Source organism: Arvicanthis niloticus, chromosome 3, assembly GCF_011762505.2.
Source record: "Arvicanthis niloticus isolate mArvNil1 chromosome 3, mArvNil1.pat.X, whole genome shotgun sequence".
Classification (NCBI taxonomy): domain Eukaryota; kingdom Metazoa; phylum Chordata; class Mammalia; order Rodentia; family Muridae; genus Arvicanthis; species Arvicanthis niloticus.
Genome location: NC_047660.1, coordinates 49,921,387 through 49,939,740, shown reverse-complemented (window position 1 = coordinate 49,939,740; position 18,354 = coordinate 49,921,387). Strand labels below are relative to the sequence as shown.

The following is an 18,354-nucleotide window of genomic DNA, read 5'->3' as shown; positions in this document are numbered from 1 at the left end:
ATCAGGCTGGCCTTGCACTCATAGACATCCTCCTGCCTCTGCCTCCCAAACGCTGGGATTAAAGCCATGTACCACCACATCTCTCGAGCCCCTATCTTTTTATGCTTGATTTCAATACAGGATGTCACTAAGTTGCTGGGACTAAATTTGAACCCCCTCTGTAGCTCAGCCTGGCCTTGATCTTGCAAGTCTCTCTTGCCTCAGTTTACCTAGTAATCAAGATTGCAGTGTCTCTGCTCTCAAATCCATTAGGTTCCTTTATTTTCTTGGAAGGAATTCTCAAGAAGGAATTAAAATTGTAAATCCAGGTGTGCTTATTCAAACACAGCAGGAAATCTTGGTCCAGGAAGACTTATTGTTTTATCTTGAGCTCGCTGATTTTAGGACAACAGCACCGGACAGGAAGTGAGTCCTTTGTTCAAATTTCTGTAGGTCACAGAGGTTGGGGAGGCAAAAAGCTCCAAGGAAGTTTTCTGTCTGAACCTTCCTGCCATTTGCACTCACTTGGTTGCTGTTCATCTGTCTCTAAATGCTGGATCCAGCTCTTTGACCTTCTGCATCCATCTGCAGCTTTCTCCTCCTGCATCTGTAGTGTCCCTTGAAAAATAAGAGGAATGGGGAAAGAATTGTTCCTGAGGTTCCCACTCTCTGCCTTAGAATCCTTTGGAGGATGGCAACCTCTCCCACCCTTCTTTTCCTGTCCTCTCCCATCTAAACTAAAAGCACGTCCTTGGAACTTCTCTGGAACTTTCTCCAACTGCCTCCCCAACAGCCAACTGCTTCCCCTGTCCTGTGCTCCCTCTGCAAACATTCTCTAAGAATTACAGGTCCTCAATACCAGTTAATCTTCATCCTATTAGACAAATACCGTGAAGGTACCCCGAAGGGACCTCTGCCAGCTTCAAAACGGATCAAGATTCCCAAGGAGAGGACGGCAATAATGCCATAAGCCTGGTAAGTGAAGAAGTACTTTTGGTTCTTGGTGTGGTATAGGGACTTTCCACAAGCCAGAGTGTAAAAAAAAACAGAAAGACTGAGATGCAGAAAGTTGACAGAAATTAGTGTCAAGGATAGCATTTTCTAACCCTCCAATTTCATGCGATTTGAATACATCAGTTGTAGCATCTCTAAGTGCTTGTCTCTGAGCCTCAACGCGTCTCTAATCGTCTCTATAAAGAGCACTGGAACGTTTCCGATTGCTGAGGCTGTGGGACTGGGCAAAGAGCACAAGTGACCTTAGCAAGGCTTGATCTGACAGTCTCTTCTACTGAGCTTCTAACACCCAAACATAACCTGATGATAGCAATCTTCCGATGAACCGACTCTTTATGTATACGGCTATTTTATCTGAGTGTATGTCTGTGCACCACATGCATGCAGTGCTTGTGGAGATCTAAAGAGGGTGCCGGATCACCTGTAACTGGAGTTGCAGTCAGTTGTTAGCTGCCACATGTGGGTACTAAGAACCAAACTCCTGCAAAAGCAGCATGTGCTCTTCACCACTGAGCCATCTCTCCAGGCCCATGGGTGGTGGTGGGAGTTGTTTGTTTTGACACATAGGCTCACTGTGTAGCTCTGGCTGGCCTGGCCTGGCTATGTAGACTAAGATGGCTTTGAACTCACAAAGATCTGCCTCTTTCAAGTTGTATATCGTCACACTAGAGTAAAATCATGTTCTCATGGTCTCTTTAACCTGCCAATCTATAAATTTTACCTGCAAATTTTAACTGGGAAACTTGGGCGATTTAAATTTAAAGTAGTTACTGATAGTCAATGACTTGCGTTGTCATTTGTTTTAAGCTTCCCCTTCCCATTTCCACTCTTCCATGTGACCAAGTTATCATGTGGATTATGTAAGACTTTAAAAGCTATCACAATCCAACTTGAATAGATGCATATAACTTTAATTACTTATAAAAACATGTTTCTATAGAGCTCTGTGTTGTCCTCCATTTTTTATGTTGTTGATGATTTATACCCTTAGGTTCTGTTTAGCTGCTGATAAAGATTTATGATTCCTCATATTTATTGTCTTTAAAGCTTGTATTTATTTATTTATTGTTTTTTTCTTTTCTTTCTTTTTTTTGGGGGGGGGGAGACAGGGTTTCTCTGTATAGCCCTGGCTGTCCTGGAACTCACTCTGTAGACCAGGCTGGCCTCGAACTCAGAAATCTGCCTGCCTCTGCCTCCCAAGTGCTGGGATTAAAGGCGTGTGCCACCACATCCCCTGCTAAAGCTTGGATTTAAAAGGGAAGCTAGACATTAACATGGAAATAACAAGCTTTTATTTTTTTTATTTTTGCCTCTGATGGGTAGCTTCATATCTATTCTTCATTTAATTTACTTTTTTAAAATTTCTACCTGAACATTTGGTTCACATCTCTTGCAATATGGTTCCACTAACAAAGAATTCCCTCCTCCTCTATTTACCTAGCTCTCTTCATCTGTTTACCTAGCTACATAATTAATTTCTCCCTCCCATTCGGAGGATAGTCTTGCTGGATTATAGAATTCTTGGTTGACTGTTGGTTTGTTCTCTCATTGCTTGTTTTTAGCACTGGAAATACACTATCCCATTTCTGACTGGCCTTCCAGATTCTCCATGAGGAGTTGGCTGGCGATGTTTATGGAGGATTCTGTACAGAACAAATCACATCTTTTCCTGCTTCTTTCAAGGAGTTCTCTTGTCTTTTTGGTTTTTCAGTTGTTCAAACACATGTCTCAGGCTAGGTCTCTTTTGGTTTATCTTAGGAGTGAGTGAGTGATGCTGCCTGCCCAGTTTCTATTTTATGAAGATTGAATGATCAAAGTGCCTGGCTCACTCAAATTGTGAGCTCTTCCCCATCTCCAGGCTGTCATTCTTGCCTGGGCTTGGGACTCAATCTGAGCCTAGGAATAAGGCTACAAGAAAGCAGAGACCTGAATGTGAATTTCTCAACTCTTCTATACACAGATACTTTTGAATATCTTCATTCCTAAAGCAGCTCATCCCCAGATGCTTCTTCTGAGCTACACTTCAATCTGTCATCTTTGTCCCGGGTATCTATGGGTCCAAAGTCCCTGTTGTGTCTTTCCTCAGTTGAGGCTTGAGTTAGATGACAGTCGTGTGGGCTATCTCCAGAAAGGAAAGTTTATTCTGCCCTCTCCAGTTTGAGAAAGGGTACCAGGAATTCAGCTGCCATCTTCCCCAGGCAATACCATCCTCTGGCTCTGGATGACCTATAAGCTTTGTGAGAACAGGCACAGTTGGCCCATCTGCCATAACCTGACACATAACTAGGTAGAGGGATGGATGGATGGATGGGTAAATGGGTGGATGAATGCATGTGTAAGTAGATAGATAGATATAGTTGAATGATTAGGTAGATGGATGAATGGATGATAGATAGATAGATAGATAGATAGATAGATAGATAGATAGATAAGGGGTGGGTGGATTGATGCATCTAACGAGTGGTTAGCTTACCCCAAATGAACACTTACTGCAAGACCGTCTCCCTTTTCAATGCTTGACACATCCTTTTCTTCTTCAGGTGGTGTTGACAGTAAGTTCTTAGGGTGGAGAGTCACCCATGCTTGTCATGCTTCCGAGTGTGAGACTTAAAAAGCTCTTTGAATTTGTAGAACCAGAAGGAAGGCTTCCCTGCTAGAGTCTGGGGTCCTGGAAGCAGGAGCAGATAAGAGTTCCACTCAGAATCAGGCACCACACCCTCCCATCTTATTCTGGAAAGTGAGGGCTGAGGGTGTCAGGGGCTTTTGACTGGCTCTAGTGTGGGGGCTCTAGTGATGTAGCTCAGTGAGGAAAAGTCCCCCCTATCAGCTTGTCAGTTACTAGAGCAAAAGGTGGGAGTCCAAAGTCCCCAGTCCCTGGGATCAACAGCATGTGTGGATCACACTACCCAGCCTGTGTTGTGGACACCAATCAGAGTTCCCCACTTCAAGCCCCACTGAAGGACTACTTTGACGAGGAGCAGTGTTTCAGCCCTGGAACATTTATTCCCTGCTCAGATTTGGACAGACTCTTCCTGCTCACCTTCAAGCTCTACCCCTCTCACTTTCCCAGATGCTGTTGTTTTGGGAGTGTGCTGACCTCAGCACACTCACAAGGCACAGCCAGGTGTATCCCCAGGTGGCATTTTGGATCTGGTCTCTGAGTAAGGGGCCCCATCCTGCATAATAGTCCCTCTTACCTAGGGTGGCTCTATCCAACCATCTCAGCATTCTGGTGGCCCAGAGGCTATGGACACAGGTATCAGAGAAGCTGGAGATGAAGCAGAACAGTTGAAGGATAAGGAGATATATATCTATATCTGTATCTGTATCTGTATATCTATCTATCTATCTATCTATCTATCTATCTATCTATCTATCTTAGTTAAACCCAGAGCCCTCTCCAGCCTGGAGTCAGCCCTGAAGCCCAAAGCTTGGACCCTAAACTTATTTGTCAAGCATTTTTTTTTTTCACTCTTCTTCAGAGCTAGCAGCCTGAAGAGGGACAACAAAGTTATGTCCTGCTAGGGACTTGAGCCAGGATAGTAAACAGAGTCCAGCCTGGAACAGGTCCAAGTCCTCCCAAGGTACATAGAGCTGGGTAGTGGACCATGGCTGGAGCCCGGACTGCTGGCACCCTTCTGCTGTGCTTCTCAGACAGAGCTCTGGCTACCAGGAGGATCCCTGGAGCAGGGGCCTAAGCAGAGAAGAGAGTCCCTGCATAGAGTCACAGAATCACTCCAGGTTTTTTGTTTGTTTGTTTGTTTGTTTTGTTCTGTCATTCCTTTTAGTTGCCAAGAACTGTGACAATGAAACTGATTGCAGCAGCATTTTGCTTGAGTCTCCTTGCTGCCGGCCTGTGGGTGGGCCTCTCATTGACATCTGAGTCCCAGTCCCAGTCCCCATCCGTTGAAGGAGGAGGGAAACCTGCAGGAGGCGGTGGTGGAGGCGGTGGTGGAGGCGGTGGTGGAGGCGGTGGTGGTGGTGGCGGTGGTGGTGGAGGAGGAGGAGGAGGAGCAGGAAAAGGATGTTTTCTCCCACCATTGCCAAAAGAAGATGTTTCACTATGCAGGTAAGCAGGGCAGGTAGGGTGGGAAGGGGTGGCCTCCTGGAGTGTGAATCTAGAATGGCCCCCATGGCTTAGCCAGCTTTTGTGAGAGCAGACATGAAGTCTGGAGATCAACTCAACAGAACAAGTGTTGAGTGGAAGATCCTATAGATTTATAGCTAATCATCCAAACCCACCAGAAAGCCCCCTCCCTGGGGCTTCTGAGACAAAACTGCATTTGAACATGAAAAAAAAAAAAAAAAAAAAAAAAAAAGCAGAAGAAAGAACGTACTCAGAGTCAGAGGTTATTTGTCAAGAGTAGGCCTGTGTGTGTTTTGCCAGGGAGCCCTCAAGGGATTGTGGTCCCAGCTGGAGCTGAACTACCTGCATTCCTTCGGAAGGCACAAGTTCCCCTCACTCTGGATGGTTACCAGTTGGCAGTCCCCGGAATTATGCTCTCTCCTCACAGTATATAGGTTAGAAACCTAGAGTATTTGCTTTGCCAGTCTGCTGAGCCACCCTGAGCTTCCCCTTTTCCCTTTCCCTTTTCTGCCATTGCCCTGCCAAGTTGGTGACTGAGGAAAGCTTGAGGCAAACTAGAATCACCATGGAAGAAGAAACGCTAGTTGAGGAATTGCCACCATCATACTGGCCTGTGAGCAGTTGTCTGAGTAACCAATAACACGGGAGAGCCATGCTCACTGTGGATAGCACCACCCCTAGGCAGGTGGTCCTGCACATCTTATAAGGAAGCAAGCTGAGAAAGCCTTGGTAAACAAGGCAGTAAGCAGTGTTCCTTCTTGGATTCTGCTCCAATCTCTGTCTCTAGGTTCCTGCCTTGGATTCCTCCATGGTGGACCGCAAAGGCTTAAGATGAAATCCATCCTTTCCTCTCCCAAGTTGGTCTGGTCAGTGCTTTACCACAGTAACTGAACGAAAACTAGGACACTTCCTACACAGTAACACCAGCAAGGGACCAAGTGCTCAAACGCAAGAGCCCATATCTAGGGGACATTTCTCATTCAAACCACAAGACCTTTGTGACAGGTGGCCATGGAAATGAAGACACAGCCTGGATATATCAGCCCTGAAGACAGAGCAATACCTCCGTACTGGATCTCTCCCAAGGAGGAGTCCTGCTTAACTCAGCTTCTAGCCTTGACTAGGGAGCCTGTTCCTCTTGAGGAGTTTTGCAGGGAATTCTGGAATGTTGGCCTTAGTACTTAGAGGCAGGAATCCACAAAGGAGAAATGTTACTTCTGTTTTGAGTGGAGATAAATTATCATTAAGAAAGACTTTTGGGGGCAAGGTCTTACCTACATCTGGCAGAACCTAGGCTCAATCTCAGAAGTAGAAGAGCTGTGGTTACCCATCTGACTTTCTTTGGTCCCCCCCATGGCTGCAGCAAATATGCACAGATAGCCCTGACCTTCCCCCTGATGGAAGCATCTCCCAAAGCCATGATGAAAATGTCAGCCCTTTAAAGCACACCCCCCCCCCCTTTACCTCTAGGCCTAGGGATCTTCTTTAACTTTAGCCCATTTCCCCACATTTTGCTTAAGGAACTGCACAAGACGACTGCAAATTCTTTCTCATTAAAAAAAAAAATTATGGGTGTGTAAGTTTATAAATACCTTGTCACCCACCCATGCTCCTTGGTGTATCTTCTTATGTGAAGCAACATGTTACCTTTACACACTAGGCTGGCAGTGCCCTTTGGAGGAAAATGGTAGGCAACAAGACCATAGAACCACTCCCCAGAGCCCCTGGCAGGTCAAGCAGCTTCTCTGGGCTCTGAGCTTATTCACTAAACAAGGTCTCTGGCATTGATTGCTTATTCCTTTCAGTTCCACTAGGATAAACAGGGAGACCTGCTATGGGATGGGGAGGCCCCTCTGTCTTCAGTTGACCTCCTTCTGACCTTCAGTTTTCCCCAAGTCCCTGCCATGTGCAGACTGTCTCTCTTTTGTGTAAGAGAGTCCGCTCTGTCTATCTTGTTAGCTTCAATGGACAGTAGCGGAGGCAGAAGAAAGCTGAAGAGTCTTTAGAGTGCTGCTGTAGATAAAAACCCATCCCTGTCTGGTGTTGGTGGCACATGCCTTTAATCCCAGCACTCAGCAGGCAGAGGCATGCTTAGCTTTGTGAGTTTGAGGCCAGCCTGGTCTACAGAGTGAGTTCCAAGACAGTCAGAACTACACAGAGAAACCCGGTTTCAAAAACAAACTAAAACAAAACAAAAAAACCAAAAAAAAAAAAAAAAAAACCAAAAAACAAACAAACAAACAAACAACAAAAAAAAAAAACAAAAAAAAACCTTATTCCCAAAGATGTCTTCGAAACTGCCCAAACAGTGTCACCCCAAAAGAGTACTGCACACATGCAAAAAGTTAAGAGAAACAAATAATACTCCTGAAGTGTTGGTTTGGCCAACTCCTACTGCCTCTTCCACTCTCCGGGACCACAGAGAGCAAGTCTAGGTGGTGGGCGTGCCCACCCACCGAAGCACCCTATGTGTGGTTTACTAGCTGCTATGGACCCAACTGCTTTTCTCCAAATTTGAACCTCTGGAGCTACTGAAAGTACTGGGGACCAGGGGGGTGGAAAAGGCCTCCTCTTAGCACCTACAGAAACTCTCCGGAAGATATGATTCTTAAATTACATTCTCCCTGGGTGTCCTTCAGGTATCACCCCAGCAGAGCATGGTGCTATAAATAGCCATTGTCTATTTAGGGAGTAGCCCAGCTGTATTGGGCTACTGGAAAAGGCTGGGGAGCACAACCCCTGGTCTTTGTGTGATAAGAATGTTCTGACAAGCTCAGGCATGGCGTCCTAATAGGAGGCCCAATCCTGTCAATTTTCTATTCCATCGGCAGGTTCCACATCTGTGGGTTCAACCAATCATGAATTAGAAATGTTTGGGTCAAGGGGCTACCTCTGATTGAGTCCTGCTCATGCATTTCTTAAGCCAAACACTAAGCAGTGACACTGTCACAATGGCACAGAGGACAGCCCAGTTTCCTATTTCAGCGTGTATATGAACACAAGAGACCAGGAGCAGCCTGGGGTGTATAGAAAGTTCCTATCTCAAAAAGAGAAAGAAAAAAAAAAGGCAGATTATGGGAGTATAGCTCAGTGGTAGAGTGCTTCCCTGGGATGTCCAAATCCCTGGGTAACACACATGCACATGTGCATACACACATACATACATATGAATGTGTATGCACGTACACATAAACAGTATACACATAAAGACCTATACACATGTATAGACACATACATAGATATACACGCATGCACAAGCACACACACATTGCTTAGGTATTGAGCATGTGCAACCCTTTGTCTTCATTTCCTAAAAGATACTGCCGCACAGCAATTTTGCTGTATGCATTGTAAACACTACAGAAGTGGTGTGTGTGTGTGTGTGTGTGTGTGTGTGTGTGTGTGGTGTTAATGCAGACACCATACCACTTTCTTGAGGAATTACATAACATCTGAGAGTGAGCCGGTCTCCAGCATACTAAAGATGATTCTGTTTTTCCTGGGCCACTCACAGCATGCCAGACTTGGTTCTACCCACTGACTAGTGCCGTGTCTTCACGCCAACCCCGTGAGGTAGGCACTGTCTCTGTCTCGGGCAAGGAGACCTAGGACAAAAGCATTGGGTCTCTGTCACACAGCTCTCGGGTCACACAGCTGGATGGTTGTCAGGTTTAGAATTTAGTTCCTCTCAACTCTGCATTGCCTAGTGGTGCTGGACTGCAGTAGCCCTGGGAGCCCCAGGGTTTTCTGAAACCCTGGCACGAAGTGACTGCCCCTCTTTTCACAGGAACCTTGAAGTCTTCTACATGGAGATGGGAAACATCAGCTGTAAAATTGTTCCGAAGTGTAATCTATACAGACAGAAGATCATGACCTGGCAGTCGCCGATTGTCAAGTTCCACGCGGCTCTGGATGTGAGTGAACTGGGTTGGGTGAAAGAAAACGTGGGTCCCTGGCTCGCCTAATAGCTCACTTTTCTTGGGAACTTGGAGTGTCAAGCAGAGCCCCCCAGGGCCAGGTTTGCAGTAGTCAGGCTGCTATTGCCTGGAGCGGTGGTGTTCAACCTTTCTAATCCTAATTCTTTATACAGTCCCTCGTGTGGTGGTGACTCCCAACCATAAATTATTTTCATTGCTACTTCGTAACTGTAATTTTTACTATTGTTGTTAGCCATAATGTAAATATCTGATATGCAGATGGTCTTAGGTGACCCCTGTGAAAAGGTCATTTAACACACCCCAAAGGAGTCATGACCCACTTGTTGAGAACCACTGGCCTAGAGGTTGTGTTTTTCCTCCAGTGGACCCATGACTGAAGCTCTGGATTCCTGCAATATAAAATGTGTCCTTCTGGTGTTTGAAATTATCTAAAAACAGACACCAGAGTGTTTTAGGAACTGGGACTAACTATTTCTTTTCCTGGGAAATAATTGTTAATACCCATTCTGGAAACTTCCTTGGGTTTGAAGGTCCAGAAAGCTTAGGACAGGCCTTGCAAACAGGAAATAGGGAAGTAGGAGGTGTCCCTATTTCCTTCTTCTGGTTATTGCTGTTCTCTTGTTGTCTCCTGGCCCAGACAGAGTCTGCAGAGCATCAATGGCTGAATCTGGCCCTGTTCTCTGCTAGGTGGGGGTACCAGTGTCCAGAAGTGACATGGCTGTGACATGGCAAGTCACAAGTGAGTAGACAGAAGGTGCTGACCCTTCTGTGCAATAGGGCAGGAAGGGACTACAGGGTTCTTTCTCCTCTCCTGTGCAGCCCCAGAGACCCCCCCCCCCCGTCACCCCGGTCAGGCAGATCATGGTGAGGCATGACAGACCTGGCAAAACAGGTAGCCTAGGCAGCAGCATCACCAGGATTGCTCATGTGGCTGGGTCTAATTTGTCTGTCTCCCTCCAAGTCACTATCGGAGATCATTATTGGAGATCAAATGTGACGTCTCACAGTTAATGTGGCTGATATCCAAAGCTGTGCTGGCTAAGCTTTCTTGTGTACAATTGTGACAATACGCAACCTCTCCAGCGTGCAGCATCCCCTCCAGGAGACAGAGCACCAATACCTGCCTCTCCCTCTGACCCTCCTCTCTGAAGACCTCAGCCAATGTCATGCCTATGGGGAGTCAAGAGGAACAGAGAAAGGGCAGCTACTGCTGCCATACTGGGCAAGATTCCAGCCCCCACCCCCACACCGGTCCAACGTATTCTATGGAAACCAACATATCCCTGTAGGATGAGACCTTTGGCTTCGCCGTAATTTATTAGTTCATCAATCCCAAGGGAGTCTCCAGCTCTGTGTTGCTATTGCTGCAGGAGCCCACTAGGTGGAGGTGTAGACTGCCAAGTTCCTGACCTATCTGGAGGGAGGAACTGGAGGCCAGTTGGAGTCTGGTTTCCTTGTGTTTACTCAGTGTGTCCTGGGGTGTGGATGCATAACAGAGAAGGGGGGCGTGTGCCTGCTGAGTCCTGAAATCTACTGTCTCAGCCTGGAGGTGAAGGGTAGAATTGAGAGAAACGAGACTTTATGCTACCAAGGAGAATCCAGACTCACCAAGGAAGGTTTGGTGGAAGCCAAGAACAGGAAGAAAAGGGAGTTCTGTGCTAATGCAGATCTAATGCTTTCTGAGAAACACAACAGACTCAGGAGAAGGTCAAGCCAGGGGTACTGTAAAGCTTGCACCGTGTGGCTCTTCCTGCTGCGTCCTATTTATACTGTGAGTGCATTCAATTCTCTCATCAAGCCTATGAACTAAATATTTGCCTTTGTAAAGGGGTTAGTGGTAAGTACCAGGATCCTTACTGGATGGCATCCTGCTAGTCCCCAGACCAAACAGTGGCTCCAGTCCTCTATGCTAGGTCCCCAAAGGAACATTAGGAACTGCTTGTGAGGAGAAGGGTGGAGGTTGTGGGGAAAGCAAGGGCTGTTCTGATGGGTGTAAGGATCTAGACAGTGCTGAGCTGGGCAGTGGCAGTGCCAGGCTCAACACCTAGGTCTGTCCAGCTCTAGAACCCTGGGCTCCAGTGGCCAATCACTTCCATGGGCTCTGAGGGGATTTGGAGGAGGGGATGATGAAAGCAAACTCCTCTGATGAAGATGGAAAGGAGGGTGGAAGGACAGTAGGGACTGTCCTTAAAGAAGGTGGCGGCTGGAGCTCCCTTGAAGAGTTTCGGAGAAGAGACAGCTGTAGAAACAGGTGGAGCTGGAGAGGAAGAGGTGCCATATTGGAACAGGGTACCTCAAGAGTCAGGTATGGGTAAGAAAGATTTGACTCTGCAGCTAGAAGAGGAAGTTATTTCCTCAGAGTCCCCAGGGTTGATGGGAAAAGGCAAGAGTTGGCACACGGTTTAGTGGAAATACCACCTCATTTCCAAAGTGGCTGAATTTAAGTCACCAGAGTTGCAACTGTCAGAGGACCTGCCCAGGGAAACCCCACCCCTACCCTGCCAAGCAAGCTCTGAGGCCTGGGCAGGAGTGCCTTAGGCATGGGGCAGACCTCTGGTGCCCCATCGTGGGGGTGTTGTTTGGAGGAGGTTTCCTGCCTCTCCATAACTGCACAGGCTCCTCCCATCTTTGAGCTTCACTTCCTCCGCTAGGAAGCCCTACCCGACTATTGGCTCTGAACTCGACTGTCCATTCTTGCTGATAATGTCTTACTCCAAGTTGGCTAAGCATCCCCTACCTTCTAGACAGAGCATTTGCACTCCTTCTGTTGCTCATTCATATCTTGTACCACAGTGACCACCTCATAAACACTGAATCACTTGCAGTCCCCATTGGCACGGCAGACTCTGTGCTGGCTGACTGGGTAAGAAGAGAGTAAATGAGAGTGGATGGATGGATGGATGGATGGATGGATGGACAGATGGACGGAACAATCAATGAATGGTGACTAGGTGAATGGACAGATGGATAGATGAGTGGGTAGATAAATGGATGGGTAGCCAAATGGATAGGTGGGTGGATAAATGGATGGATAGACATACAAGTGTATGGATAGATATATATGGACAGAGTTAAGTGGAAGGATGGATGATGGATGGGTGGATGGATGAGTGTACAGATGAATGGATGGGTGAGTGAGTGGGTGGATAGATGGATGGATGAATGAAAATGAATGACACGTAGAAAAATGTTTCATGGTGTCTGAACGATGAACAGTAAGCCCCACTGCTTGTCCATTAAGCTGTTTGGTGTTGTCCTCGACACTGAGGGAAAGCTGCTGAGACCAGGGGCTCAAGAAAGTATTCTCTGCCCAGGTGAAGCTGGCTAGGAGTGGGAGAGGGAGGTAGGAAAGAATGTGGAGAAAGTCAGGGGCCTTTGAAGAGGCAAAGGAATTTAGGAAACAAGATGCCTCCCGTGCCATCTGTGACGGAGAGCTGAGAGCCAAGAGCAGGCTGGTTAGCGGGTACTTTTCTCCCCTCGGGTTCCCTCCCCTGGTGTTCCTTCTGACAAACATTAAGTGGCCAACATTTGAAAATTTATCCCCATTCTGCAGCCAACAAAAACTGAAAAGCCCTAAGAAGCATCTTGACTAAGGCTTATTCTTCACCTTAAATTTAACCAGCTGGAATCCTTTTGAAAGGAACAAATTGCCCTTAAGTGGGGACTATGCTGCGCTAGAAGAATAGAACAAAAGCCACAGTGCTCCTTCCTGCTGTCCCTTCGGTTGCCAATCAGGATCCTGAAAGCAAGAGACCCTGAACGTTCTCCAGAGCCACTCAGACACATCCTCCTGCCACCCGTGTCTGCAGTAGCATGTCTGTGTTGCCATTGCCCTAGGGACCACCCCCTTGCCCACATTGTGGAGACAGCTTTCTAACAGTCTGGAGTCAGGCACAAAGGTCCAGGCAGCCACAGACTGCCTCCAGGGCCCCTCAGATCTCACAGGCCTTCCCCAGCCTTCTCTTTCCACGAAGAGTAGGAGTGAGTACGGGGCCTGCTACAGCCACAAAAGAGTTCATACAGGGCTTGAGATAATCCGTGGTAGAGTGGCTTCTCGTGGAAAGGACAGATTTATGGGGCCCGGAAGTAGGCCTTCCTGGTTGGGGGTTGGGGGGCGCTGCTGACATTTGCTCAAGGCTCCGTGACCACACAGGCTAGTCACACTGTCAGCAAACTAAGGAGATTCACAGTCTGTACTCCCAGCGCCATGTAAACTCTATTGATGTAAAGATAGAAGACGTTACCCATCATAGAGCTTCCTGGACAAGTGGAGGAAGCAGACAGCCCCAAAGCAGAGGGATGTAGGCTGGCCTAGTGGGAAAGCGAGGTGTGGGAGGCCCCAAGGCCCTGATGTGGAAGTTTATCTTGAAGCCACTATCTCATGTTTAGGCTGAGGACTGGAAGCAACTTTGGAAGGGCAGGTGGGGGAGGGGAACCCAAAGGAATATCATGGCTATGGTGTAAGACATGTCAGGGTGGTGGGATTCATGGAGTGCTGTGTCTGTTGGGATATCAGGGGAAGGGTGGAGTGGTTGAATCCTGGGTTTCTGGGAGACATGGCATGTGGGTTTCAGTGAGGCTGAATACCTGATTTATCCCCTTTGAGAATGGAGGCAGCATTGCTTATAATCATGCCTCGATGTGGTCTCCTCGGGCACAGTCCCAGCCTGCATCAGTGCACACTGATCCTGAGAACAGCACCTTCACCAAGCAGGAGACACAAGGAAGCCTTAGCTCGCCAGAGACAGTGCCTGGCACCAGCAAGTTCTGTTGTTCAGCATCCCAGGGCCTTGTGTGTGGAACCGGGGCAGCTGCAGACAGACACACTTGTCTGTCTTGTCTGGTTGATGTCAGACAGAAAGACTGGGCTGGACACCCGGAAGGTGGTCTTCAGGGCCCAGGGGAATCTATAGAGGACACCTTTCACTCAGGTAAAGGATACGGCAAACTTAGTGGGTGCTGGCCAGAGGTGTTAGGTTAGATAGATGGTGGAAAATGTGTGTTGGACTCCCACAAGGGAGTCCTTGGTGACCTTCATGAGGGCACTAGGGAGAGAATGAGAAGTGGACATTGGAGTAGGCTAGTTACTCTTAACAGTTGGCCAAGAGAAAAAGACCCCTAGGAGTGTTTTAATCTGACGGGACAGAGCAGATAAATAGGAAGGACAATGCCAAACCAGAGGAGAAAGAAGGAACATGGTCCTGCATGGAAAGAGACAGATAGCAAGAGGCAGTCAACAAGGAGGCTTTCAACTGGCTCCAAAAACCTTGGAATTGACCAGACCACCAGAAGCAGGAATTCCCAAAGAGCCAGGAAGTGGAGGAGTGGAGTAGCTGTCAGCCTGGAGTGAGAGCCCTGTGCGTTGGAATTCAGCCAGCAGACCCCCGACTCCAGGGTGTAGACATGATGTGGGATCGTATCCTGGAAATGAGCAGAAAGGCTCTGGGCACAGAACATGAGGGGTCCTCGTGATGTTGTGTGTGACAAGAGAGGAAAGGAAGGTGAAGGAGACAAAGGTGAGAAGCAGTAGCCATGAGGAGAGGTCATGGTGTCTGTGTCCCCTACCTTCCCCAGATAAGGGAGGCAATCCCTGCAGCCTAGAACCTGTGAGCAGAAGGAAGGGGAGGCAATCCCAGCAGCCTAGAACCCGTGAGCAGAAGGAAATGTATGACAAGGTGAGGGGACCACCAGCAGGAAGGCCACTACTGAACCAAACAATGTTTTAAGGAAGACCTGAGGAACTATGACCTTTACTTGCTAACTAGCACCTAACTGGAGCTTCATACATGGTACCAAATTGTATTGGGTGTTATTATAAGAAGGGATAGGGTGCTTTGCAGTTTGTCTTCTGAAAGGCAAAGGATTTGGGAGAAAGGCACAGCTCATAGACACTGCGGAGTGCCTGTGTGATTGGAGGTCAGAGATAGGAGCCCACGAGGATGAGGCTGGAGATGTAGGGGTGCTGACAGGCAGAGCTGAACCCCAGTGGGCAGAGAGCATCAGCCATAGATTGAGATATGCATCCAAAAGACTCTTGCTCAGGTGTCACTGGCTTCTTAGCTGGAGTGGTCCAGCCTGTCTGTGTTCCACTCCAACATAGGCCACAGGGTCATCTGGGGGCACACAGCAGAGCCAGTTGGTGATAAGGGGGCCAAGAAATTCCCAAAGCCGACAGGTGGAATAAGAAACCCCAGACAGCAGACAGGCCCACTCATCTTTTATATACAATCTTGTCTCTGAAATCTACCCTGAGACCGACCCCCAGGGTTTATGCTAGACTCAGGGTACCATTCACTCATCGATTCACGCACCTGTCCATGCACACCCGCCGTTCATTCGTTCATCCCATCCACATATCCTTCCACATCTCTGTTTATCCAACCATCCATCCATTGAAACTAACCTTGATGGGGGTTTGCTCTTTGCAACTCTTGCCAGGCGCTGTCTCAGGAGCAAGGAGTAATGTAGACAGCAGACCCCGGCCCTGCCCAGATGTCTCAGGGTAGCAAGGATGTCCGTCACTGCTATTGTGTGCTTTAAACCCTGAAAGCTGAATGGAGGCCATAAAAACCAACCACAGTGGAGCTGGGAATATAGCTCCCATAAACCAAGTATAAATAATGGCACATTTCTGTCATCCCTGCAATACTCAAGGTCATCCCTAGCTACACAGAGTCTGAGGCCAGCCTCAAAGGCCAAACATGTCACAAAAACTAAAATAAAACAAATTGCACGCTAAGTGACTCAGGTGTTCTTCCAGGGTGGCAACTTAGGTAAGCTCCTAGGTCTTGACCTTTGACACAGTTCTCTTAATTCCGCCCCCCTCCATCATCTTTCTTGTTGATGAACTCAGTGTTTTAGGGCTTGCAGGACTTCCAGCCAGACCTGAGTTTGACCCCAGGGGACTCCAAAATGCTGGCCACTGCAAGTACTGGCCGATGCTTGCTCAGGCACACGGCCATCTGATGTCTGAGCTCAGCTAGGCTCCCAGTCAAGGGTTGAGGAAGCGCTTGCAGATGTTTTCAGATCAAATAGTGTCTCTTTGAACAACTGTGTGGGCTGCTGCTGCACGGAGGGCACATGGGACCTGGCGAGGAGAGTTCAGTGGGCTTGCATATGATTGAGAATAAAAGGCAGGAACGTGTGTATGTGTGTGTCTGTCTATGTCTGTCTGTCTGCCTGTCACTGGACAGGATCCGTTCACAATGGTCTGCTGAGCACCAGCCAAGGCTTCTTACCTCTTGTTGTTCAGAGGGCCGGGCATGTGCATCTTCAATGTCACAGAGACTTGTTGCCTGTTCTCAGCAGAGAGAGAGAAGGGAGTGGGTCTTGAGAAAGGTTTTGCTGATTTTTAAGAGCTACAGTATGTTATTTATTATTCACACCTGCAGGGTGTGTGGGGGGGGGAGGAAGGAGAGGAGCGGAGGTGGGACAGTAACAGCAGGCAGTGCAGTGGGAATGGCTGGCTGTTACTCTGACTTTAAAGATTCCGCTCACACTGCAGGGACCAGTGTACCCCCATCACTTTGGGGAGCCCATTGAACATCATGAAGTCCGCATGACCCTAATCACAGCCTCGTGGGCACCATGAGCAGCCCGGACAGGTCTCGGGGCCTCTGTTTTGCAAATGAGGAAGCACAGTTCCGGGAAAATGATTTCTTAGTAGACTTTACACTCTAGATCAGTTTTAGATTTGCAGTACTACAAAGCAGAAAACCAAAAGGCCCCCCTGTCTGCCTGATCCCCTATCCTCCTGTCCCCCTGTCCCCCTGTCCCCCGTCCCCCTGTCCTCCTGCCCCCTGCTCCCTGTACTCCTATCCCCCTGTTTTCTGCACACAACTGTCAATATTCATCTGTGTCGCCCAGAGCTGGTGTTGCATCTGCCATGCCGTGGCTTTGTGGACTCCTGATGACATGCAGCCACTGTTATAGAGTAACCAGACAGGGTAAGCTCAGTGCCCACGGGACACTTTGTGCACTTCCTGCTTATCCTTCCTCCCGCTAACATTCCTGGCAACGACTGATCCTTTCACTGTTTCCAATTTGCCATTTCCAGAGTGCAACATAGCTGGAATCATTTGGCATATAATCTTTTCAGATGGGCAGTGCCTCTGCCGCCATCAGGCGTCTAAACTCCCATGGTAGCTTCCTCAAGCCAGGGTAGAGATGTCTCTACGCCTGGGAAAGAAACAATCACAGGTAGTTCTGGTGAGGTGAGATTCATGCTGTGATACGAAGCAGAGTGCAGGCCACTGGGAGTTTTGTCCCTCGGTAATAACAGGGTAAGCGTCGCCATTTTCAAAGCACTTTCCCTGTTATGACAGTCTTTGCTGTGTGTTCTCCACCATACTGTAATTTCACATTTCTTATCTCACATCAGTCCCTGTAGACAGGCTGGACAGGGGTGGGGCTCTGTTTATGGCAGGGAATCTGAGGTCTAGAGAAGCAGAGGGAGTCTCCCCAGGTCCCTCAAGAGAAGACAAGTGTTGGCTGCGAGGGCAAGGGTGTTGCTCAGTTGGTAGAGTTCTTGCCTAGTATGCACAAAGGCCTGGGTCCGACCCCCAGCACTAAATAAAACCAAGCATGGTGGTGTGTTTATAATCCCAGCACTCTGGAAATGGAGGCACAAGGATGAGTGCCAAGTCATCCTTAGTTAAACGAGTTCAAGGTCAGCCTGAACTACATAAAACCCCATCAGAGAGGCCACACCTTGATCTAGAGCCTTGTACCCATTGTCTCGCTGCCTTCAGGCCTCATCATAAATTTCACCATAAGCTGGGAGACATTATTTTTGTGTGACACAGAGGCCAAAGCTCTGAGGCCCTGGCTTCTAAATCATTCTCTGTTCCTGATATCTTTCCGTTCCCGCCGTGCCCAGACATTTATGTGGAGGCATTTACAGGCCCTTCTCCATGTGCCAGGCTCTGTGCAGAGCCCATCATGACTATAACCACACTTAAGCCCTGGTGTCGGCTCAGACAAGTAGATTCTTGGAGATCGAGGCACAGGAAGAGGCCTCAGCTAGACTAAGAGAGTCCAGATCTGAGCTCATGTCTAGCCTTGCTGCTTCCTAGAGAGGAGAGGCCACATGGAGACATGTAAGTCTGCCTCTCCTCCACCCTGTGCTACTTCCCTGAACCTGAATGGTCCAGTTCCTTCCCATAGTAATGCAAAGAATACAGGCCTAGGTGTCCAAGTGTCTTCCCAGGTTCAGGGAAGAAGCCAGGACAGGAAAACAAGCACTTCCTTTTACATACAGGATAGGATGATTCCAGAAATATCAAGTTCCTTAACCAAGGGACAGGTGTGGGTGGAGTAGGCCAGGTGTGGTGCGGG

At 48.1% G+C, this 18,354-nt stretch overlaps 1 protein-coding gene across 1 annotated transcript in view; it reads left to right on the top strand.

Annotated features, from left to right (window-relative positions):
• Positions 1-501: 501 nt before the first annotated feature.
• Pebp4 (phosphatidylethanolamine binding protein 4) overlaps positions 502-18,354 on the top strand; it is a 217,359-nt gene continuing 199,506 nt past the window's right edge. The window contains exons 1-3 of the mRNA XM_076930789.1: positions 502-954; positions 4,782-5,062; positions 8,868-8,994. Of these exons, the coding sequence (XP_076786904.1) occupies positions 4,800-5,062; positions 8,868-8,994 (390 nt within the window). The 5' untranslated portion in view covers positions 502-954; positions 4,782-4,799. The remainder of the gene's footprint in view (positions 955-4,781; positions 5,063-8,867; positions 8,995-18,354) is intronic.